Source organism: Pelodiscus sinensis, chromosome 21, assembly GCF_049634645.1.
Source record: "Pelodiscus sinensis isolate JC-2024 chromosome 21, ASM4963464v1, whole genome shotgun sequence".
Classification (NCBI taxonomy): domain Eukaryota; kingdom Metazoa; phylum Chordata; order Testudines; family Trionychidae; genus Pelodiscus; species Pelodiscus sinensis.
Genome location: NC_134731.1, coordinates 8,703,787 through 8,722,811, shown reverse-complemented (window position 1 = coordinate 8,722,811; position 19,025 = coordinate 8,703,787). Strand labels below are relative to the sequence as shown.

The following is a 19,025-nucleotide window of genomic DNA, read 5'->3' as shown; positions in this document are numbered from 1 at the left end:
CAAGCCACCTGACTCCCCTCGGTAGGCTAAGGGTGTGCAAGTTCCCATCCACCCCTGCTACATGTCTTTTCATCTCTCCTCCTCACTGCTTACCTGCCTTCACGTGGTGCTGATTCCTTTGGGGTCAGTGCTGTGAGTATCCCCGTAAAACTTCATCCGTCCCTTTCTGATCCTTTCATCTCATTGAGCTGTGTAAGTATGAGGCACATCAGGGATGTAAAATCCTGTTTAATCAGTTAACTGTGCACATCCTTCATGCACTCTTTTTTTTTCCAAATTGGAACCTTGCAAGCTGGAACTTTGTGTGATTCAGCTCCAGAAAAGAGGCAAAATTCAAGACTGAATTCATTAATTCACTGTGTGTTTCTGAGCTCTATAAGATGGTCAGGCAAAGTTCTGCCCACTGAGCTCCTTCATAGGTGGTTTATTTTGATGTTCTGTGTCTGCTGCCTTTTGCTGGTTCTTGCTGCCTGCAAAGACCCATGATTAAAGGTTTCCCCCTCCTAAATTGTCTCTCTGAAGCTAGAAACTGACATGTCAATTCTTGGCTCTTTAGTGACAACAACGACATGGATTTGTGAACTGTTTTATTTCCTGACTTCTGAGCACTTGAGTGTGTTGAGAAGTGTAAAGAAATGTAGCTAAGATCAGAACAATCATTAAGTTTCCCGGGACTAAGCGGGCAAGGCACAGTAAATACTGCCATAAGAACATGACATTCAGTAAGAGATCCATAGTTTCCATTGAACCACTGTAAAATGACAGGAGACTTTTCAGTGTTCTCGTTATAAAGCTTTCAGAGGTAGCCATGTTAGTCTGTTTCAGCAAAAACAATGAGGAGTCTGGTGACACTTTAAAAACTATAACAAATTAGGGCATAAGCTTTGGTGAGAGACAGCTCAGTTCCTCAGATGCTTAAAGAGAAAAAAAAAAGGAAGGGATAAGAGATGGGAGTATGATGTCAGAATGGATGTGGCTCATCTCTAACAGTGAAAAACCAACTCTTGAGATCTGTGCAGAATGCTAAGGCCCGGTATTTAAATGTGGGCTTTGCAGTACTGTTACCAGTCACCGGATGGCAGTGAACCACTGCTGGTTTTAAGCTATTGCAGATAATGCTCTTTCCTACTCTTTCCTCCTGCCCCCTATGCATACTAAGCTTTCTAGGGATACACACAGGATATGGCCATGTTGCAAAGTGAGCCCAGGGTGAGATGAATTCAAGTTAGCAGGGGGATTGAGTGTTTACACTCGTTTGAACTCCAGGTTAGGAATTGTTGAATCCTGGAGCTTTGCCTTTGGCTTCGGTGTCTGTGCTGCATGATGTGAGCTGGAGTCCAACCACCCATGTCCCAGATGTCCTAGCACTCTCCCAGCGTGTGGCTGCTCTCCGCCTTCGTTTTCAGTGTTGGAAAAACGTCACTGTCCTCCAAGCTTGACTGTCCAAAGGACAGAGGAAGTCAGCCTGTGGGATTGGGGAATTCTTTTTTGCAGACTCCTGGAGCACAAGTTCAGTCAGGCAGTGTCTACACTTGTATGCAATAAGGCTTAAACCAGTGGTTCTTAACCTGGGGTGCATGCACTCCCTGGCGGTACGAGATGCCCTTTCTGGGGGTGCGAGACATGCCAGATTTTTATGATCTATTTTAGGTTTAAAGAACTGACCTACTTCAATGATTTTTAGTAAGGGGCGCGAGAACATATTTTGAGAACCAAAGGGGTGCAGGCTGCAGTAAGGTTAAGAACCACTGGCTGAAACCCTGGGTCCCAGTTTGACTCAGGCTCAGACCAACCACTCTCATGGGATCCCCGGTACCGTGGGTCCAAGTCCGGGGCGAGCATGATTTGTGTGTTGATGGGAGTGGTGTTAGACTTGACAAATCTTGGACTTAACAATGCTCGTGATACCACATGCTCTCCTTACATACCATCTGGTTATTTTCTGGTTCGTCTAAGTGAAAGATAACCTCTTAACTAACCCTCACCACCCTCCCGACAAAATTCAGAAAGTCTTGATTTGACACGAGACTTGACGAAAGCAAGTGACAGGGCTGTTCTTAAAACAATCTGGCTTTCTGAAGTTTCCAGTAAAAATGTTTCTGTCCCAAAGTTTATCACTGAGACTCCCCAAAATTATGTATTTTAACAGATCTGTTCCAAATCCCAATGTATCTAGCCACAAGGACTCGGCACTTCATAAGCGCACGGGCTGTCCAGAATGCGGTGGGTTCTCATGTTTCGTTTCTTACTGCAGGTCACTATGACAAGTGTGTCTTTGCCCTTCGGGAAGAGAACAAGAGTGACATGAATGCTGTATTGAACTACATCTTCTCGCACGCTCAAGTTACCAAGAAGAACCTCCTTGTAACAATGCTCATTGTAAGTTTCACCTTCAAGACTTCTGTTTCGCTTGTTAGGGAACATGTAGTGCTGGTGAAAGAGGCGCAGTTGAGTGCCCTCGGCCCAGCGACGGCAGGTCTCTGACCAAGGAAACGGGCAGCGACAGTGTGGTTCCTTCCTCTACCCTGTCAGTACACCTCAGCTCTGTGACGCTAGCTCTGTTCCCATGGAGCATCCAGTTTTTAGTTTTTCTGCCCAGGCTGCCAATACAGTTGCAGCCAGGGCCTGTTGAGATAGTGATTTATTTTGTCTACTTGGAACGGAAAACAAAATAATTCTTTTCCCGTAGATCATTGGAGAGCCAGTAGGTGCTGCCCTTTGGTCACTAGCGACTGCACTTTTATATTTGTTCAGTTTTACTTTGCTGCTTGGATTTCCGGGAGCTCTCCAGGGTCCTAACTCCGTGCCAGCTTGCAGATCTCAGCACAGAGCTGCACACTGCTACGTATACAAAGAGCAGAACAATTTTGAGGGTGTAACGGGGTCCTGGATGTTCAGATATGGACTTGACTGTTATCCGTCCGGGCTAGCCAAGACATGGTCCTGGGAGTGACCTGACACATTGGCCTGTCCAAGTGGATAGCCCTTGGGTGTTGCACTGACTCTACCACTTTATAGTCTCATATCTCTGCTCCCATAGGCCCAGTAGCAGCTGTGCTCTCAGTCTTTCCACGGTGATGAGTTCAGAGCCCCCTCTTAGGCTTCAGTGCTGCTTTCTGACTGGCTGCAGTCCTTGACGCAAGATGCATTCTCCCTTCGGGCAGAGTTAGTCTCTTAGCAAAAAGGTGTCCCCTTCACATCAGGCCTGAGGCAGGGTAGCGTGGCCGTGAGGTATTTTACGCTTCAGTTCAAGCACTATGCAAATGTGTAAGGAGACTGCTGAATGGGGTGTTCTTTGTACTACCACGGAGCCACTCCATCTTGGGAAAAAATTAGTAGATAGCGACTTGGGAGATTCCTGAGGTTGAACTAGTCTCAATAGATGTCTACTTGAAGATAGCAGTGAGACTCTTCCTACCTCCCTAAGTGCTGGTCTAGCTTATTAACTATGGAAGAATTTCAGTTTTTAAGGGTGCCATTTCTCCCTCAGGATTTAGAAAGGCAAATTAGCTACCCCACTGAAAATGGGGGGAGGCTTCGTAACTGTTTTAGGTTTGTCTGATTCCCCATGACTTCCAGGCTCCCAGAAACTGTGTTTATCCTTCCCTCAAAAGAAGGCAAACATCGTCTGTCCCATTTTAGTTTGCTATATAAATAGAAAAAGAACAAACAGAACCTTAAGAGAATTTCTAATGAGAATAATGCTCTGAAAAGAGAAACTGTAAAGAGGGGGAATTAGAAACCCATGTGATTTTAAGCATAAACCCCAGCTATAGTCTTGCTTTCTAAGAAGTTAATTACAATGTTGCCTTTTCTGTTTTGCTAAAGACCTAGTGTTCTCTGCCACTAAAAATAGATCCAAAGCGCACAACTCCCCTCCGTGCCCCCCCCCTCCCGGCCGCCCTCCCCAGCCCTCCTAAGAGAAGCAGAAGAGTAATGATTGCCCCAGACTGTGGCTGGCTTTCTTAAATTCTAATTTGTAAGATAAAAAGGCTCTGGCATTCCTTTATTTTTTTTCCCGGTGTGATTGTAAGTAACGCTTGCCTTAAGAATCTCATTATTTGAACACGGAGCCATATTTCCTCTGAGAATTCTGGAGTAGCTTTGAGCCGGGGCTGTTCATTTCTCAAGTAATCATGCTGGTGTGATGGAGAGAGAAAATGGCAGCTGTTTGCAGCTCAGGCCTTCAATTTTCTTCAGAGTCCAGTCACTCAAGTGTGTAATTACACGGGGGTGCCGGGGAGGCGTTAGGCCCTGTCAGAGAACTGGTTTGAGGCTTTGCTCACTGCCTTCGCCAATCAGCAGAGGCAGACACCAGTGGAACACCAGCTAGCTGCTTTATTTTTGTTGTTCTCCTACTGATTGTTTCTTGCTAGGATGGGACTGAAACTTTTTGTTTTGTATTTTTCCCCCTGTGCAAGCTGAGTCTGAAAGGCTGAGAGTCCTGTGTATAGCTTCACTTTGATGGAAAATCTCTGAGAGCGGGGGGGCCTCCCTGGGAGATGGAAAAGCTCACGTAATTTGCTTTTTCTCAACTCCTATTCTTCTTTCTCTGTCTTTTCTCCCTCCCTCTCCAACCCTCCTTTCTCACCTCTCCCGATAGTCACCTTAAGGAGATATTGGAAGCCTAGATGCTTGGATCTGTTGCAATAAACAGCCCTAGCAAATATATTTTAGGGTGCATTTCCAGGCTAGGCAGAGACAGCGTGCATGAATGAGCTAGTAAGCCATCTAAAATCTGTTTGCATAGCCACCATGGTATCCAAAGGCCTTGCTAGTGAATGTATCCTTCTGTGGATTGTGGGGTATAGGGAAGTATACATATCATGTAGAGAACGGAAGCATAGTGAGATTAAGTGACTTGCCAAAGGTCACAGTCATGTCTGTGTCAGAGCTCAGAATTAACCTGTGATTTCTTGCAGGTCAGTCCAGTGACTTAACCACAAGACTTCTCATCTCAACTTGTATTATTCTTCCAAGTTGTAGGGACTTTTTGGTGTATATGTAACCTGCATGCCTACTGTGTGTGGTCCTATGGAGTTGCACTTAGACCACTTAGAGAGAGTGAGAATGAGTGTGCTCTGCAGTCTTGGCTGAGAGCCAGGTGGCTTTTAGCTCAAGCTGTAGAGGCTCATGCACTAAGCTCCAGAGGTCCGTGGTTCGGTTCTGCCTGTCGGCGTTACATATGCATGGGTGAAGGTGAAGGCATTTTAAAGATTGCCAAGCTCTTTGTCTGGGGCTGTTAAGTTGTCTTCCATAGGCACACGTCATGGCAGGACATTTTGATGCTAATGGTTCCCTACTTGGTGTATCCTGGGAACCCATTATTAACAAGGGATCTGAAGATTATTTTAATAATTGTTCTGTGCAGCCTTCATCTACTCTTCTAAGTGGTAGCTGTTCAGGGCAGGATGGAAACTCCTTCATTCCTCATGGATTTGTTGAAATGTAGTAGGAATTGAAATGAATATCCTTATTTACAGGGCTCGACAAATCCTCTTATCTACTCACCCGTGGCGAGTAGATTTCAGCCGGTCGCCCTGTTCACCGGCGGTCCATAAATGCACAGTGTGGATCTCGCGCATGCGCGGTGCGGGGCCGGCGAGTGGCTTTCGCCGCGATTGTCGAGCTCTACTCATTTATATAGCTGCTGATGAGGCAACTCATGGCATCGGGTGCCATCAGGTGATCGAAGGACATCTACATAGAACAAATCCCCCCGATAATGACAATACCAGGAGGGACAAGCAGGAGCATCAATGAGAGGTGCAGCCCAGAAAGTAACTCAGATACTTCCCTGGAGGATTGTATATTCCAATTTGGCCACCTGCCCTAATTTCTGACTTACTGAGGGGCAATCTCCACTCATTGATGTAGTTGCTTTCCCCTTCCAACTTTCTGTAACATTTCCATGGGTGAAGTACCTGAATACTTGATTGCTAAAATCCAAACAGTTTTGTTAATCTTCACACCTAAATCTCCGTTATTGGTGGTTATATGCTATCTGAATCGTATGACCCGTAAGCAAACTTTTTATTTTGATAGCTAATCGAAGCATGACACCCAGATATACAGAATACACAAGTTAAGATAAAGAGATTTTTGTACATTTTTAAACATTGTCTTCAAGAAAATGTTCAAACCTGATTTGCAATTCTATAAACCAGCTCTTGCATGTGTCCTGCTGCCTTCTGCTGGATGAAATCAGAACATCATATCTGCGTGTCATATGCCCTGTTCTTCTTACAGACATTTTCCTTTTGCCCTAGGGGTACAAACCTGTGTTTTTGGAACAGGAGGGTCTGAGTTTCACCTCCACTGGTTCCACAAAGCTGCAGAAGCATAGCATATGACAGCTTTTAAGTCTGAGCCAGCGTCCAGCTTCTGTAGGAGCATATACTGCATAGTACTACAGAACTATATTGTACAAACAATTTTAAAAACATTGTACAAACAATTTTAAAACATTCTCTCTGTCTGCAGATATAAATGTAACTTGCATCTCTGTGATGTTCATTGTTAGGCCCCGCTAGTGGGAGACAATAGTCTACCGGCTGGCAGTGAAGCTGAATGAAAATGGTTTGACTTTGAACTGTTCCATTGTTGTAGGTTCCTAGAAATGGCAGAAAGCTGGAGAAGGAGATGTAGAGTGTTAGAGGAGAGATTGAGACCAATTTAAAAACTCTCTAGGCTTGCAGGTGGGAGTTGTTTATAAACTATTATTCATTAGCAAGTCTCCAAGGTTTATATTGTTTTTTTTAAAAAAATTTTATTCCTCCCAGCAGGCTTATCAAATATTCTAACCCACTATGTAGACATTTCCCCCTTTCCCTTTGTATTCTGTGGATCTTAAGACATCAGAGGGTCTGCGAGTGCTTAAATTCTTTTAAAACTAAGGTACCATCTGCTGCTTCTGTCCCAAATCCCCATTTATCTCTCATTTGCCTCCTATGATTAATTTGGTATGTGAATAGTATTGGGAGAGTTGTACAAAAGAAACATATTAGAGGCAGCCACAGGTTACAAAATGTGGGTCCTTATTGTGCAAATTTGGGTCCTTATCGTTGAAAGCTATTCAGTTGCTCATGAGGCTAAGAATTACCTCTGCATGTGTTTACACCTGCACCTCATATAAAAACAAATTTCTGTACTTCTATTATTTTTTTCAGTATTTCTGAACTTTTAAATTGTTACGCACTTCACTACTGGTGTTGGTTTGTTTCCTTGTTGCGAGTCGCTCAGTTTAGACAGTGTAAATCAACTAGTCAATTTCACTTCTGCTTCTAATCAGTTTTGCTTAGCACAATGTGGTGGTATTGGGGAATGTTGAAAGAACACTGTTCTCATTGGAATTTTAAATTATGGAATAATTTTTACTGGTCATGAATACTGCAAAGACACTTTTGTTTTCCTACCCTATAGTTTGGGTCTAGAATTTGCCTAGCAGTTTCTTTTCAACTATTCTTTTTGTAAATCCAGATGCTTTTCAAAATGGTTTGCCTGACACACTCTAGTTATTACTTGCTGGTGGTTCCTTTTTTGTGTGTACACATATCTGATGCCATTGGTGCAATGTGGCCTTTATAGACAAGTAAAAAGGCAAGGTCTCTCTCCAAACAGTTCACGATATGTGGTCCCAATTCTGAAGTGGGGATAACAAAGAACTCCTTGCTAGCTCAGGGCCTGCATCAGACCTACAGAGGAGAAAGCAGAACGAAGGGGCCAGGAAAGGTGTGGAAAGAGACTTATTGCTGGGAAACCATCAAGTCATTCATTTTGTTGCTTCTTGATGATTTTTGTAAGGTTGTATAATTAGCACTAGTGAAAAAGCAGATATTGCTAGAATGGAGATTAATGCTGGAGACTGCCAGAAATGAGTTTTGAGGAGAGGGACATCAGAGATGAAGCTGTTCTTGCCACGGAAGGTGGTGTGGCCCAAGGTACAAGTGGTGCTGCAGAATATGTAAAGAGTGACCCCAGCTGCTAAACTTTCCTTCTGATCATTTTCCAGAGCCACGTTTGCGAATCGTCCTTGCGTGTTGCAAGGTGTTTCATTCTGGTCAAGTATGTTTTGAACTCTGGATTGTTGCTAGGGGAGACTTTTGATCCAGAGCTGGGGCTGGGTATTGGGAGATGTTTGTGCTGTATTTTGTTGGCAGTGTAATGCAGTGCCCTACTTTGCCAAGCGCTCAGATGTCCCAACAAACGTTGCCCTCTCCCATTTCCTCTCTAGTTCGTCTACTTTCCTGTAGGCACGTAAAATGATGAGTGCTGGAAAATGTTCACAGCTTCAACAGGGTATCTTAGAACATGGCTTCCTTTCTAAGTTACTTAGGCAGCAGTCTTCATTTTCAACAGTTCCAATGTCTGTCTTTTTTGCTTTTTAGGATCAGCTGTGTGGCCGAGACCCCACCTTGACAGATGAATTAATTAATATTCTAACAGAGCTGACCCAGCTGAGCAAGACCACCAATGCAAAAGTGGCCCTGCGAGCGCGTCAGGTGAGTACAGCACCTTGCCAAAAGGGGACCTCGTCAAGCTTGGCAGAGTCAAAACTGGACTTGCTTTGTATTTTAATCCTCTGTTTTGCAAAGTCCAGGCCTTTTTGATGGGTTAGTGGGTTTTTGATCCCTAAAGAAATTTAAAAAAAAATCCCAGTACTCATGAGCAACCCTGCAATAACAAGCCAATGCAGTATTTTGGGCCACCAGCGGCCCATTGAGGTCCTGTGTGTGGCCCCTGAGACCTTTTGTTTACCTTTGCCTGCGTGCAGAGTGGCCAGATTCTGCTGGTTTTTGTCGGTGTCCGTTTTTCCAACCAGTGTTACACAAGTGACACGCACTTAAAGCAAGGGCTCATGAAGTGAGGTGTGGGCTGAGTGCACACAACACTGACTTTGAGAGCTGGGCGCTCCCTCTGCAGCCAATCACAGTGCTGCTATGGTTCCATCGGCACCCCCTGCAGATTCTAGATCCACAAGTACAGGTAGCTAAACTTCTCTGTCCCTGGAGATTGTCTTGGTTACGACAAGCTTGCGGCTCACTGAGATGAAGGGCTACACATGGTCCTCTCGCTAGCCTAGGTTTCCCTTGCTGAGCCAATGCATGCTGCTTAGGATGTATAACCAGGCTGTGCAGTCTGGGATTCCTCACTAACCCTAGAGTAGCAAACTGGAAAATGCCTAGAAGGGAGCTTGAAATGTGGGTGTCTCTTTCCAGTTCCCAAAGAGTTATTTGTAAATAATGGTTTCAAACAATGGAGGAAATCTTGGTAGCGTTCTTTCCACCATTCCAATGTAGATGAATATTTGAATCGCCTATGTACACCTGGATCTTTCTCTGAGCTCCCTCGTGGTCAGTCTGTAGTTATTAGGAAGTGGGAAGGTACGATTGTCACACGGTAACGCTAACCCTAGAAGTCTGGTTTGCTGCTGTCACCCTGCAGGCTCCATTTCCATTCTAAACGTCTTCAGCAGGGAACCTGCCCGTTTGGGGAGCTCTCCTTTTATTTCTGTGCATGGGTGTTGAAAATCAGTGGGGATGTTTGAAGCCGTTCGGTGACCTTATGTTTTCTCCCGATTTGTATCCATGCCTTTGAACCATTCAGCGGCATTGAACCTCTCGGCGGCATGCTGGGGGATGATGTGCTGGTCCCTGTGTGTAGTTTTATTCTGCTGTTGTGTTTTTGTTTTCCCTTGTGAGCCACTGTCCCTTCCTCTCATCATTGCCATGTGGATATTTAGTAGTTGGCACGAGTGGCTCCTGCTTGGTTTGCTCTGGAACTGTGAAAGGCTGGCTCCCTTGCAGGCCTCCCCATAGCTGCTACCTGCCAGCTCAGCTTTCCAATTAACAGCCAGTCGGGCAATCCCCAGGCCTGGCTGCTTTGCAGCGCTAAATCGCATGCACTGATGAAACTTGATTGAAGCTGTTGCCCTTCTCTGTGGGGAATACCCCGTAATACAATTCAGAGAGATACACAAATGAGACTTAATTTTGCAGCATCACTCTTGTGCTGCAGAGCCTAGAGTTCACACGTGCAGGGTTACCATTCTCTCCTGGTAGGCAGCGTGGTGGCTACTGGGGTGAACGACTTGCGACGCTTCCTTCTAATCGTGGCCAGCTTAACCGTTCTCTCTGGCTCTCGTCCTTTGCATCCTGCTGTCTTCCAGGTTCTCATTGCCTCCCATTTGCCATCGTACGAGCTGCGCCACAACCAGGTGGAGTCCATCTTCCTGTCAGCCATTGACATGTACGGACACCAGTTCTGCATTGAGAACTTGCAGGTATCGGTAGGAATCTTTCTCCTGTTCCTCACTTTCCCCTCACTAAGCTCGGTGGTGCCAATTTTGTACAAAAACCTTGTCTTGCAAAAATGTGTGGCTCAAATTCTGAGGGGAAGATCTCATCCTGAGGAGACCACTGCCAGGCTATATCAGGTGCTAGTGGGGATCCTGTTTAGTACTACGTGCTGGAAAGAATATGCTTTCCTAGTACTAACTAGTGCAGATTTTGGGGTGCTTGTTAATCTTCTCCAAAACATGTTTTCACTCCCAAGGTAGTACCTCCTTAAACAATTGATTTAATTTCCCAGAAAAATACCATCCTATACTTCTCTGCAGCCTACTGCGAAGAGAAAAAATTGAGCAGTAGACATCAGAGCTATGCTCTGAATTTCCCTTTCTGCAGGGGTTGAGGTGCTGGGGGTAATTTATGAAAGCCTGTTATAGGTTTGGGGATTTACAAACATATGACTGAACACAAAAATGTCTGTCAGTTTTGAAGTCATCCAGTACAGGCTGAACCTCTCCAGTCCAGAACTCTCTGGTACGGAAACCTCTGTCGTCCAGAATGATTTTAGTTAGCCGGATGTCCGCTTTTCATGGGTGTGGCCAAGTTTCCTGCAGTCCTATAAAGTTTGTTTATAGTCATCAGTCCTGGTTCTCAGGCTATGTCTAGACTGCAAAGAAAAGTCGGAAAAAGATACACAAATTGCAAACCGCAATTTGTGTACTTTTTCCGCTTTTCTTTCAAAAGAGGCTTTTCCGAAATTTGGCCCAGCTACATGGAGCCAAATTTCAGAAAAGCCTCCTCTTTTGACACCTCCCTTCTTCCTCAAAATGACGATTACAAGGATGGTGAAAGAACGCATTTGCTTTTTCAGAAATTGTTCCAAAAAAGCAGATGCGTTCCTTGGACGTGGCATAGCTTTTCCGGGACACCGGAGGTATCCTGTAAAAGCTCTGCAGTGTAGACATAGCCTCAGTGTTCTGTGCTGTTATTTAGCTCTAATTTACCCCTAAGTGTCCTCTAACAGCCCAGTAAGCGGTGGAAGTGTTGGTAATGCTGCTAGACAATATTGACCTCCCGTGGTCCGGAAAATTCTCTGGTTTGGAACCGGTGAGATTCCAAGGGTTCTGGACTAGAAAGGTTCAACCTGTAGTAGGACTGTACTCTAGATGTAGCGGTGTTTTACTTTTGCAGTCAAATGCTCACCTGAGGTATTGGCACAGGCCCCTGTCCCTTTTGCCTGGTAACTGTGAAGAGATTAATTTCTCTGTGGTATACAGACTGTGACTTCAGGCAATTAGGAAACTGCAAGGTGGCTTCTCCTGCAGCAGGTTGGCTTAGAATTTAGACCGTGTAAACTCTTTAAGGCACAGGGGTTGTCATTTTGTGTTATACCTGTACAGTGCCTAGCACAAAGGAACCCCGATACCCGACTCAGATCTCTCAAATCCTGCCACAATGTAAATAATGAAAAAAGGAGCTGTGGAAAGTAGCACTTGTCAGAAACCAGAAATATTTGTGCTCAAACAATTTTCTGTCAGAATTTTGTTTCTGCGGAAACTTTTGGCTCTGCTCTAATAACGAGACACGGATTATAATTTTCTTGTTAAAACCCTTCTGTACATGATCTCTTTCAGAAACTCATTCTGTCCGAAACCTCCATCTTTGATGTGCTACCAAATTTTTTCTACCATAGTAACCAGGTGGTGCGAATGGCAGCTCTGGAGGTATGTTTCTGCCCACTTGAAAACAAACATTGTCTTTTTCTTTTTTCATGTTTCCCCTCCTCTTCTCCATTCTGTTTGTTGAGATGATGTCTCGAGGTCCCTCTGTGACCATCTTTAGTATATGGGCAGGTGAGAATGAAGGATCCCTACGACACTGTGGAAGTAACAGGCACTGTGTTAGTCTCAATGCACTGGCCAGTAAAACTAACTTTTAGCGTGAGCTTTACTTTGCACTGAGAGCGCCAAATACTTCTACATTTGGAGGAAGTTTAGTTCCAGATTTGGTGTCTGCCATGTAACCTTCCCATGGGCTGAACCAAAATCTCAGATCCAGCTAGTCTCCTTTGTTCAAAGATGAATTCTCTCCTTGCAGGGGCAGAGGGTGAAGTGGTTGCCTGATGAAATGGTCTGCACTCTGAATTATTTGTAAGCAGCATTCCAGAAAACTTTCTGCGATGTTTGTATCTCAGTGAGTTTCCTGAACTGCTTCCTTTATCTAACTGTAGCCTCCATTCCTGCATTTGGGGTAACTTACTCTCTCTTTCATAACATATCACTTATCTCAATCCTCATGCTTCAGAGCAGGAACTAATCATCAGGTGAGGTCAGGAAGAAATCCCTCTCGTTGAATAATATTTCTAATGTATGTACATAGTAATTTATGGCCTTTCTCTGAAGGGTGTAGTATATAGGCCACTGCATTAGACAGGATCATTGATCGGTTCTAGCAGTTTCCAGGTAATAGTATTTAGATCTCCTTGTTTCTTGAGTTTAAAAAAAAAAAAAAAAAATCTTGAGCTATTCATTTGGGAGGCATTTGGTTTTTTGGTGACTTCTTCTCCATTGTGTCTCTTCTATCTTCCTCTTCTGCTACCCCACCCTAGCTGAACTGACAGTGTTTCTTTATAACCAGGTGTATGTTCGAAGGGCGTACATCGCCTATGAGCTGAATAGTGTCCAGCATCGTCAGCTGAAGGACAACACTTGTGTAGTGGAATTCCAGTTCATGCTACCCACCTCGCATCCAAACAGGTCAGGCGTGAATTCAGGTACCTTTGGAGTCAGGGGTTTATGAAGGGCTGTGTCACCTGTTCTCAGGGAAAACCTGGAACAGAATGCAGTGATCAGGAGTGGAGAGAGATGTAACGGTCTTAAGCAAGATGGGCAAGTTAATCAAGATGAAACTATAAAGCCCTGCCACTCATGTCCCTGTCACCCCAAAAAAGGGTCACATCTGCCATCATTGAATTGTACCTTGATTATCTGAACTTCCTCAGCATCCCGCAGCACTCCGATTATCAAGGTTGTTCTTTGCTTTCACTAGGGATCCCTCACCGGAGAGCATTTTGAAACAAGTTCACTCTGAATTATTTCACTCAAAGAAATTGAAAGAGCCCTAGATCCAAAGGTTGTGATGAGTCTTTTTGGCCACTGGATGCCACTGTTGATCTGTACTAGCTTGGCAGAACGGGAGCAGGCCCTCGGAACAGTGCAGTTTTCCTTCTTTGTCTCCAAATGTCTTTTCCCTTATATTTTTTTTTTCTTTTTGATGGGGTTGGACAGTGGGGACAGGGTCAATTCGCTGAGAATCCATCGGTACGTTTATGAAGTGATTTTCAGAATCTGGTTTGCTCTGAAATGAATGAGTGTCCCCAACAAGCAGCACAGAGCACTCACGATACAAATGGGCCGTGCATTTGGTCTCATCTGTTTCCTTCATCTCTGGAATATTTTGTAAATAATTGCATGCTATTTTTAGTGCTGGTTAGTGCTGTTTTATAATACTCTGTCCCACTGTTCTGTCTCCATTTGCTTCCTGCTGTTGGCTGCTGCTCGCAGTTACCTCTGTTTGTAGCTTGGGGGTGGCTTTGCCTGTCTGTGCTGACCCCTGTCCTAGTACTGTGTGCCAACTCAATTAGACAAGGTCAGCTGGAGAATGAGAACTCCCACCTGCCCAAAGAAGAGCTGTGTTGTTCAGAAATCTCTCCCTGTCACGCTGAGTCTCGGGTAGCTACACCCTGTTTCCTGTCCTTCAACCTCTCCTCAGTAGGGACTGAGTTAGAGCACCTGGCCGTCTGTGCCCAGTCCACATGCTGGTATGGGGGCCATTTGGCTGCTGGCTTAAGCAGGTGCAACTCCATTGCCAGTAGAGTTGCACCTTTGTGTATTAGCAGTGAGTTTGTCCCGCAATGCTTAATGACACTATTTGCGGTGTACAGAGTTGCGCGAGCATCAGAAGGCCAGGAAGACAAAGCATATCAGATAACAGGAAATCAGGAGGTTGAAAAGGCACTAAATAAGTTGGTTGAAACTAGCCAAAGAAGCACCATTTAAGTGCTAGCAAACACGGAGAACCCACGTCCTAAACCTGCCTATGGCAACGATGCAGTAAGAGGCTTTTGGGCATGTCACCGATGCATCTCTTTGTCCATGTTTCATATCTCCCATATTTTGTAAGGGGTGCCCATGGTCAGTTGGAAATTTGACACTAGAAAGGATAAATGTGCAATATATCAGTCCATTGGTGTTCTATTTATTTGGGTTCTGTCAAACCAAAGGGGGAAGCAAATTCCAGTGACAGGGTCCCCCAACAAAAGTTAGAACTGGCTCCATGCTGCAATAAACCTTCCATGAATACTTGATCAAATGTTTAAAAGAATTTTCTCCAGCTGTGCTTGTATCCCTTTCCATGTCTGCTTCTTGTGAACCTCCAAGGGGTTGTATTTCACTGGGTCAAATATTCATGCAAAGAACATTTCAAAGAATGTTGCAGGGTATTTGTGAAACGAGTTTAAATTTCTTATACACAAGCATTGATCCCAGTAGCACGTGTGTCCTCATCCCGTTAGAAAAGAGAGAATCCCACCTCACTGCCCCATCTGACTAATCATAGCTAAGTAAACCAGCTCAGATTTTATATATTTGCTATGGAATGCTAACAGTGAACTGCTCACAACTATGCCTTAAAGTTTAAACAAACAAAAAAATCCGATCCACTCATAATTATCTTGTCAGCAAGAGAATGCTAGTGATTCGGGAATTATTTGTTTGTTAAATAATGAAACACCCTGTGCCCCGATGTACAGCCCTGTCTTCTTTGGAATCTGGGCTGATCTTCATTGCCAGGATAAAGCACAGAGAGAGAAACTTTTTAATACCCAGACTATAATGGGCTTTATAGATCCAATCCAATACCTTCTAAGGAACTCAGTGGAAGTCAGACAAGTAGGGCAACGTAACCAGCCCATTGTATTCTGTACTAAATGAAGCTGCTGAATGGCTCCAAGTAAAGTGCATGGCAGTAATCTGACCTGGAAGAAGGGTATATGGGGATAATTACCTTCCTCCGTGGGGTATTGCAAGCAAATTCTTATGTGTGAAGCCTGCTGCTGCTTCGTGTCATCAGGGAAGAACAGATTTAGGAAAGAAATGAATCCAATTCTTAGATCCTTTCTTTCCTCATTTGCATTTACATCCTCCGCCTCTCGTGGAAATCGGTTACTCGTTGACTAGGAGGCCAATTTCTTCCCTATTGGCAAGTGAGCTGAAAAGCCCATTCTTAGATGTTCTGTTGGAGAGGCAAAGAATCGTCGCTTGTGTTTCCAAAGCTATGTCCCCATGCTTACAGAAATGGTGCCTCTCACGTGAGTTTTGGCCCTGTCTCAGGTTGGAGCAGTTCTTTCTCCTAGTAAAAAGACTCCCCCCTTGCGTGTGTCCAGCCTTCCCTGTCTTCTCTGGAGCAGTGACACTTCAGTGAAATGGGACTTTGTCCATTGCAATCGGCTTTCAGAGCCTACCGGGGCCATTCTGCTCCTTTGGTCATCCTCGTCCCTTCATGCAGTGTGACTAGGAAGGAACTGGAGGGTTTAGTTGCTCGCTGATATTTTGAGGATCCCAACTGATTTTTAATTTCCCCTCCTTTTTAAGAGTGAGTGATTTTCCCCTCCCCCACCAGATCCAAAGTGGGGTCCAGACGTCCCTAGTGGGGTCCAGGCCTGCCCCTTGCTAAGATTTGACTGTAGCAAATGACAGCCTCATGTCTAACTCAGTCCTTCATGCTTGGTGTCTCCCAGGATCCTGGGCTGAGTAGCATTGAGCTCACCTCCTAGATCCTTTCTGCTGTAGGCATAAGATCCCTGAGTCTGAGGAGCCAGCTCGGGAGCCTGGTTACTTACCTTTTATTCGCTAAGGCCTGTCCTTTTACATTGCAGCGGCCGAAGGCAGTGCCTCTCCTCTTCGTTTTGGGGTGGAGCCGAACCCAGCTCTCTGTTGCTCCCCCTGCTGCTATGTTAGTGGGGGAGGAGTTCCTGGTTTCCCATGCTGGTGATAGCAGGTTTAATGGGTTAATGAGGACTCTCCCTCGTGGCTCCCCTGGGTGGGGTTGGCCTGCTTTCGCCATGGGCCATGTCTCATACGTGTGGTCATATGAAGCAAGACACTTCAAGGTTCTGGCCCTGTTCCCTGGAGAAGTGTGTGGGGGAGGGGAGGGGGGCATAGGGGCATGGGGAGAGGCTTCACATGTGTATACAGTGACCATCCATCCCATTTTTACCAGGACAGTCCCTTATTTAAGGTCTCCTCCAGGCCTTCTGACTTAACAAAAACCAACAGGCACATGGTCCTGTATTTCCCCTGCAGAGGGTAGGGCCAGCACTCAGTGCTTCATCCTCTGAAGCCCCCAGCACCGGTGCGCCCCCCCCCCCCCCCCCCCCCCCCCCCCCCCCCCCACTCTGCATGCGGTGGGGATGAACTTCATCCCTGCGGCAGGGCAGGGTAGGCGGGGAGCTGCCGGCACTTGGAGCTTCAGCCAATGGATCCCTGAGAGTTTCTGGCTCCTCTCCGGCCCCCTGCAGGGCTGTAGCCCTGAGCACCAGCAGGTCCCCCCCTTGGTGTCCCATATTCCACATGGGGAAATACGGTCACCCTACAGGTACAGATCTTTGCGATGCTAAGGAATTGAGTTGCTATGTAATCCAAATAAACTTTTGCTACTACACTGGGGGAAAGTTATGAGTGTAGGGGGATAGCCACGCTTTTCTGCATTATGCAATTAAACCAGTACAAGCCGCCCTCTTTCTTAAGCAGACTATAGTTTTTAGAGACTGTCCTAAAATATGACCAGTTAGACAGAGCTTTCAGCTCTGCATTTATTACTTGATGGCCTTTGTTAAGCAACTAATTTGTCAATCCCTTGAGTCACTTGAGACTTTCGTCATGTGTATGCACGTAAAATCCAATGTCTATATAGCATCTATAAATATACATGCACCAGTAAGGACACACTTAGATGTATCTGTTGTATATACAAGTGTTGGGTATATATGTAGAGCTCTTCAGATATGTGGATATCCTCTTTATATCCATGGATCATGCTTGCAGATTGTAGATGGATGTGGATCCAAATTTTATATCTAGAGCCTTGCAGGTATTTGCTTTCTATTGGCAGATATCGGCAGACCATATCTATGGATCAAGTGCAGATACAAATTTTGTATCTGTGCAGGGCCTATATCTATGCATGTGACTTTGCCTATATGTTACCTGTTTAATACATTCACGTAGATGTCTGTAGCTCTGTAGTCATTCTTCAGGGCTATGTTCTGACTTCCTAGAGCATAATTTAGCCTTAGTCATTAGATGTCTTTGCATTTCAAAGGCACCTAAGGTACATCCCTCACTGAACCTGCTTGTATCTGTGTGCTTGTCAAAACCCTCTCTCTGTGCCTAGAAGAGGTTGGCTGGCCTCTTTGCTGAGATTTCTAGCATTTCTAATTTCTGAGATTTGAAGTGCTGTATGGTTTCTCCTTAGCTCTGCTTTCTTTTGGTGGGTCACCTAGATGTTTTTGCCTGCCTCTTCCTTAGCTGTCGAGGTGAAAGTTAGTGGGCGTAGCTGAAGACCTGTACTGCTGTGCTCAGTAGGTCCTTTCATGGAAGACTCAGAAGCTAGTGTCTGTGTTCTTCTGGAGCAGTGGATTGTGCTTGCAGCCTGGGCAAGAAACAAAATAGCCCTCACTGTTATGGTGACCTGCTCATAAGACTTGAATGTCTGGCAAAATGGGAGCTTTTCTGCAGGCTTAAGTTGTTATTGAAACAACCTCTTGCATCAATCACTTGACTCTGGGTATAAAATCAACTGTGCTCCTTTGGAACCTGAGCTGTGTAAGCCTGGAGAGCTGAGTATAGAACTCCCAGTGTATCATTAAGTAGCCCGAGGTCCCCTCCTTGTAGCAGGAGATGAGCTGATATCAGGAGGGAAGAGGGGGAAATGATTCCAGGACACCTGTAAATCCCTGTAGTTTCATGCTGTGGGTTTGATGTTAATTAGACAGCAGGCAGCCGTAATGTGCTGCAGCTCCCTTGGCTTGTCTGTTTCCGAAAGGACGGAATCTTCCAGCCGAGCAAAAACAGGGGCTATTGAAGTGGCAGCAAACTGAATGGAACAATGACACTTTTATGCAAATTGGGCATCAGTAATGGATTCAGTATGGCTGAAATGGTGGGGGAGGGCCGGGGAAAGCAGGAGGGACAGGAAAACTCCAGTCAAAACGGATGGTTCAGGGCATGTTTTGCAGCCTTCTGTGGAAAAGAAGGAAGGCCTCCGGTCACAGCCCATGGAATTGTTCTTTCACCTGCAGTACTGCTGTGAGGAACTTCAAGTGTGTTGCTCAGCTGACCTCTGCTGATTGTGCTTTGCTGCCTGATTTTGAAAGCTTTGCCCTATGCAGGCACTCAGTCACAGCAGTGGCTCTCGGCGTGCATTGCTGTCATTTTCACAAGGGAACTCTTGTAAAAAGAGAGGCAAAAAGCAAACTCAGATTGGAACAGCAAGCTTAACAGGGCAGCAGGCAGTGAACTGCTGCCTGATTAGGTGTTTGGATTCATGCTGAGAAAGATGCTCTCCCCAGACTAGGAGAAGAGGGTTAAGTACAAGAGGATGGTGCTAAGGTGAAGGAGTTTGCTGTCTCTTTCCTGGAAATATTTACTCTCAACTTAGTAGTTGTGCTACAAACCG

General features: G+C 45.3%; 1 protein-coding gene across 10 annotated transcripts in view; it reads left to right on the top strand.

Annotated features, from left to right (window-relative positions):
• Positions 1-19,025, top strand: part of ACACA (acetyl-CoA carboxylase alpha) — a 229,179-nt gene that overhangs the window by 67,985 nt on the left and 142,169 nt on the right. For 5 of the 10 annotated variants that reach the window (XM_075904774.1, XM_075904767.1, XM_075904769.1 and 2 more), the window contains 5 exons: positions 2,255-2,379; positions 8,388-8,501; positions 10,169-10,288; positions 11,924-12,013; positions 12,927-13,045. In XM_075904774.1, coding sequence (XP_075760889.1) covers positions 2,255-2,379; positions 8,388-8,501; positions 10,169-10,288; positions 11,924-12,013; positions 12,927-13,045 — 568 coding nt within the window. The remainder of the gene's footprint in view (positions 1-2,254; positions 2,380-8,387; positions 8,502-10,168; positions 10,289-11,923; positions 12,014-12,926; positions 13,046-19,025) is intronic. The other 5 variants (XM_075904771.1, XM_075904768.1, XM_075904770.1 and 2 more) reach the window with 1 other exon arrangement.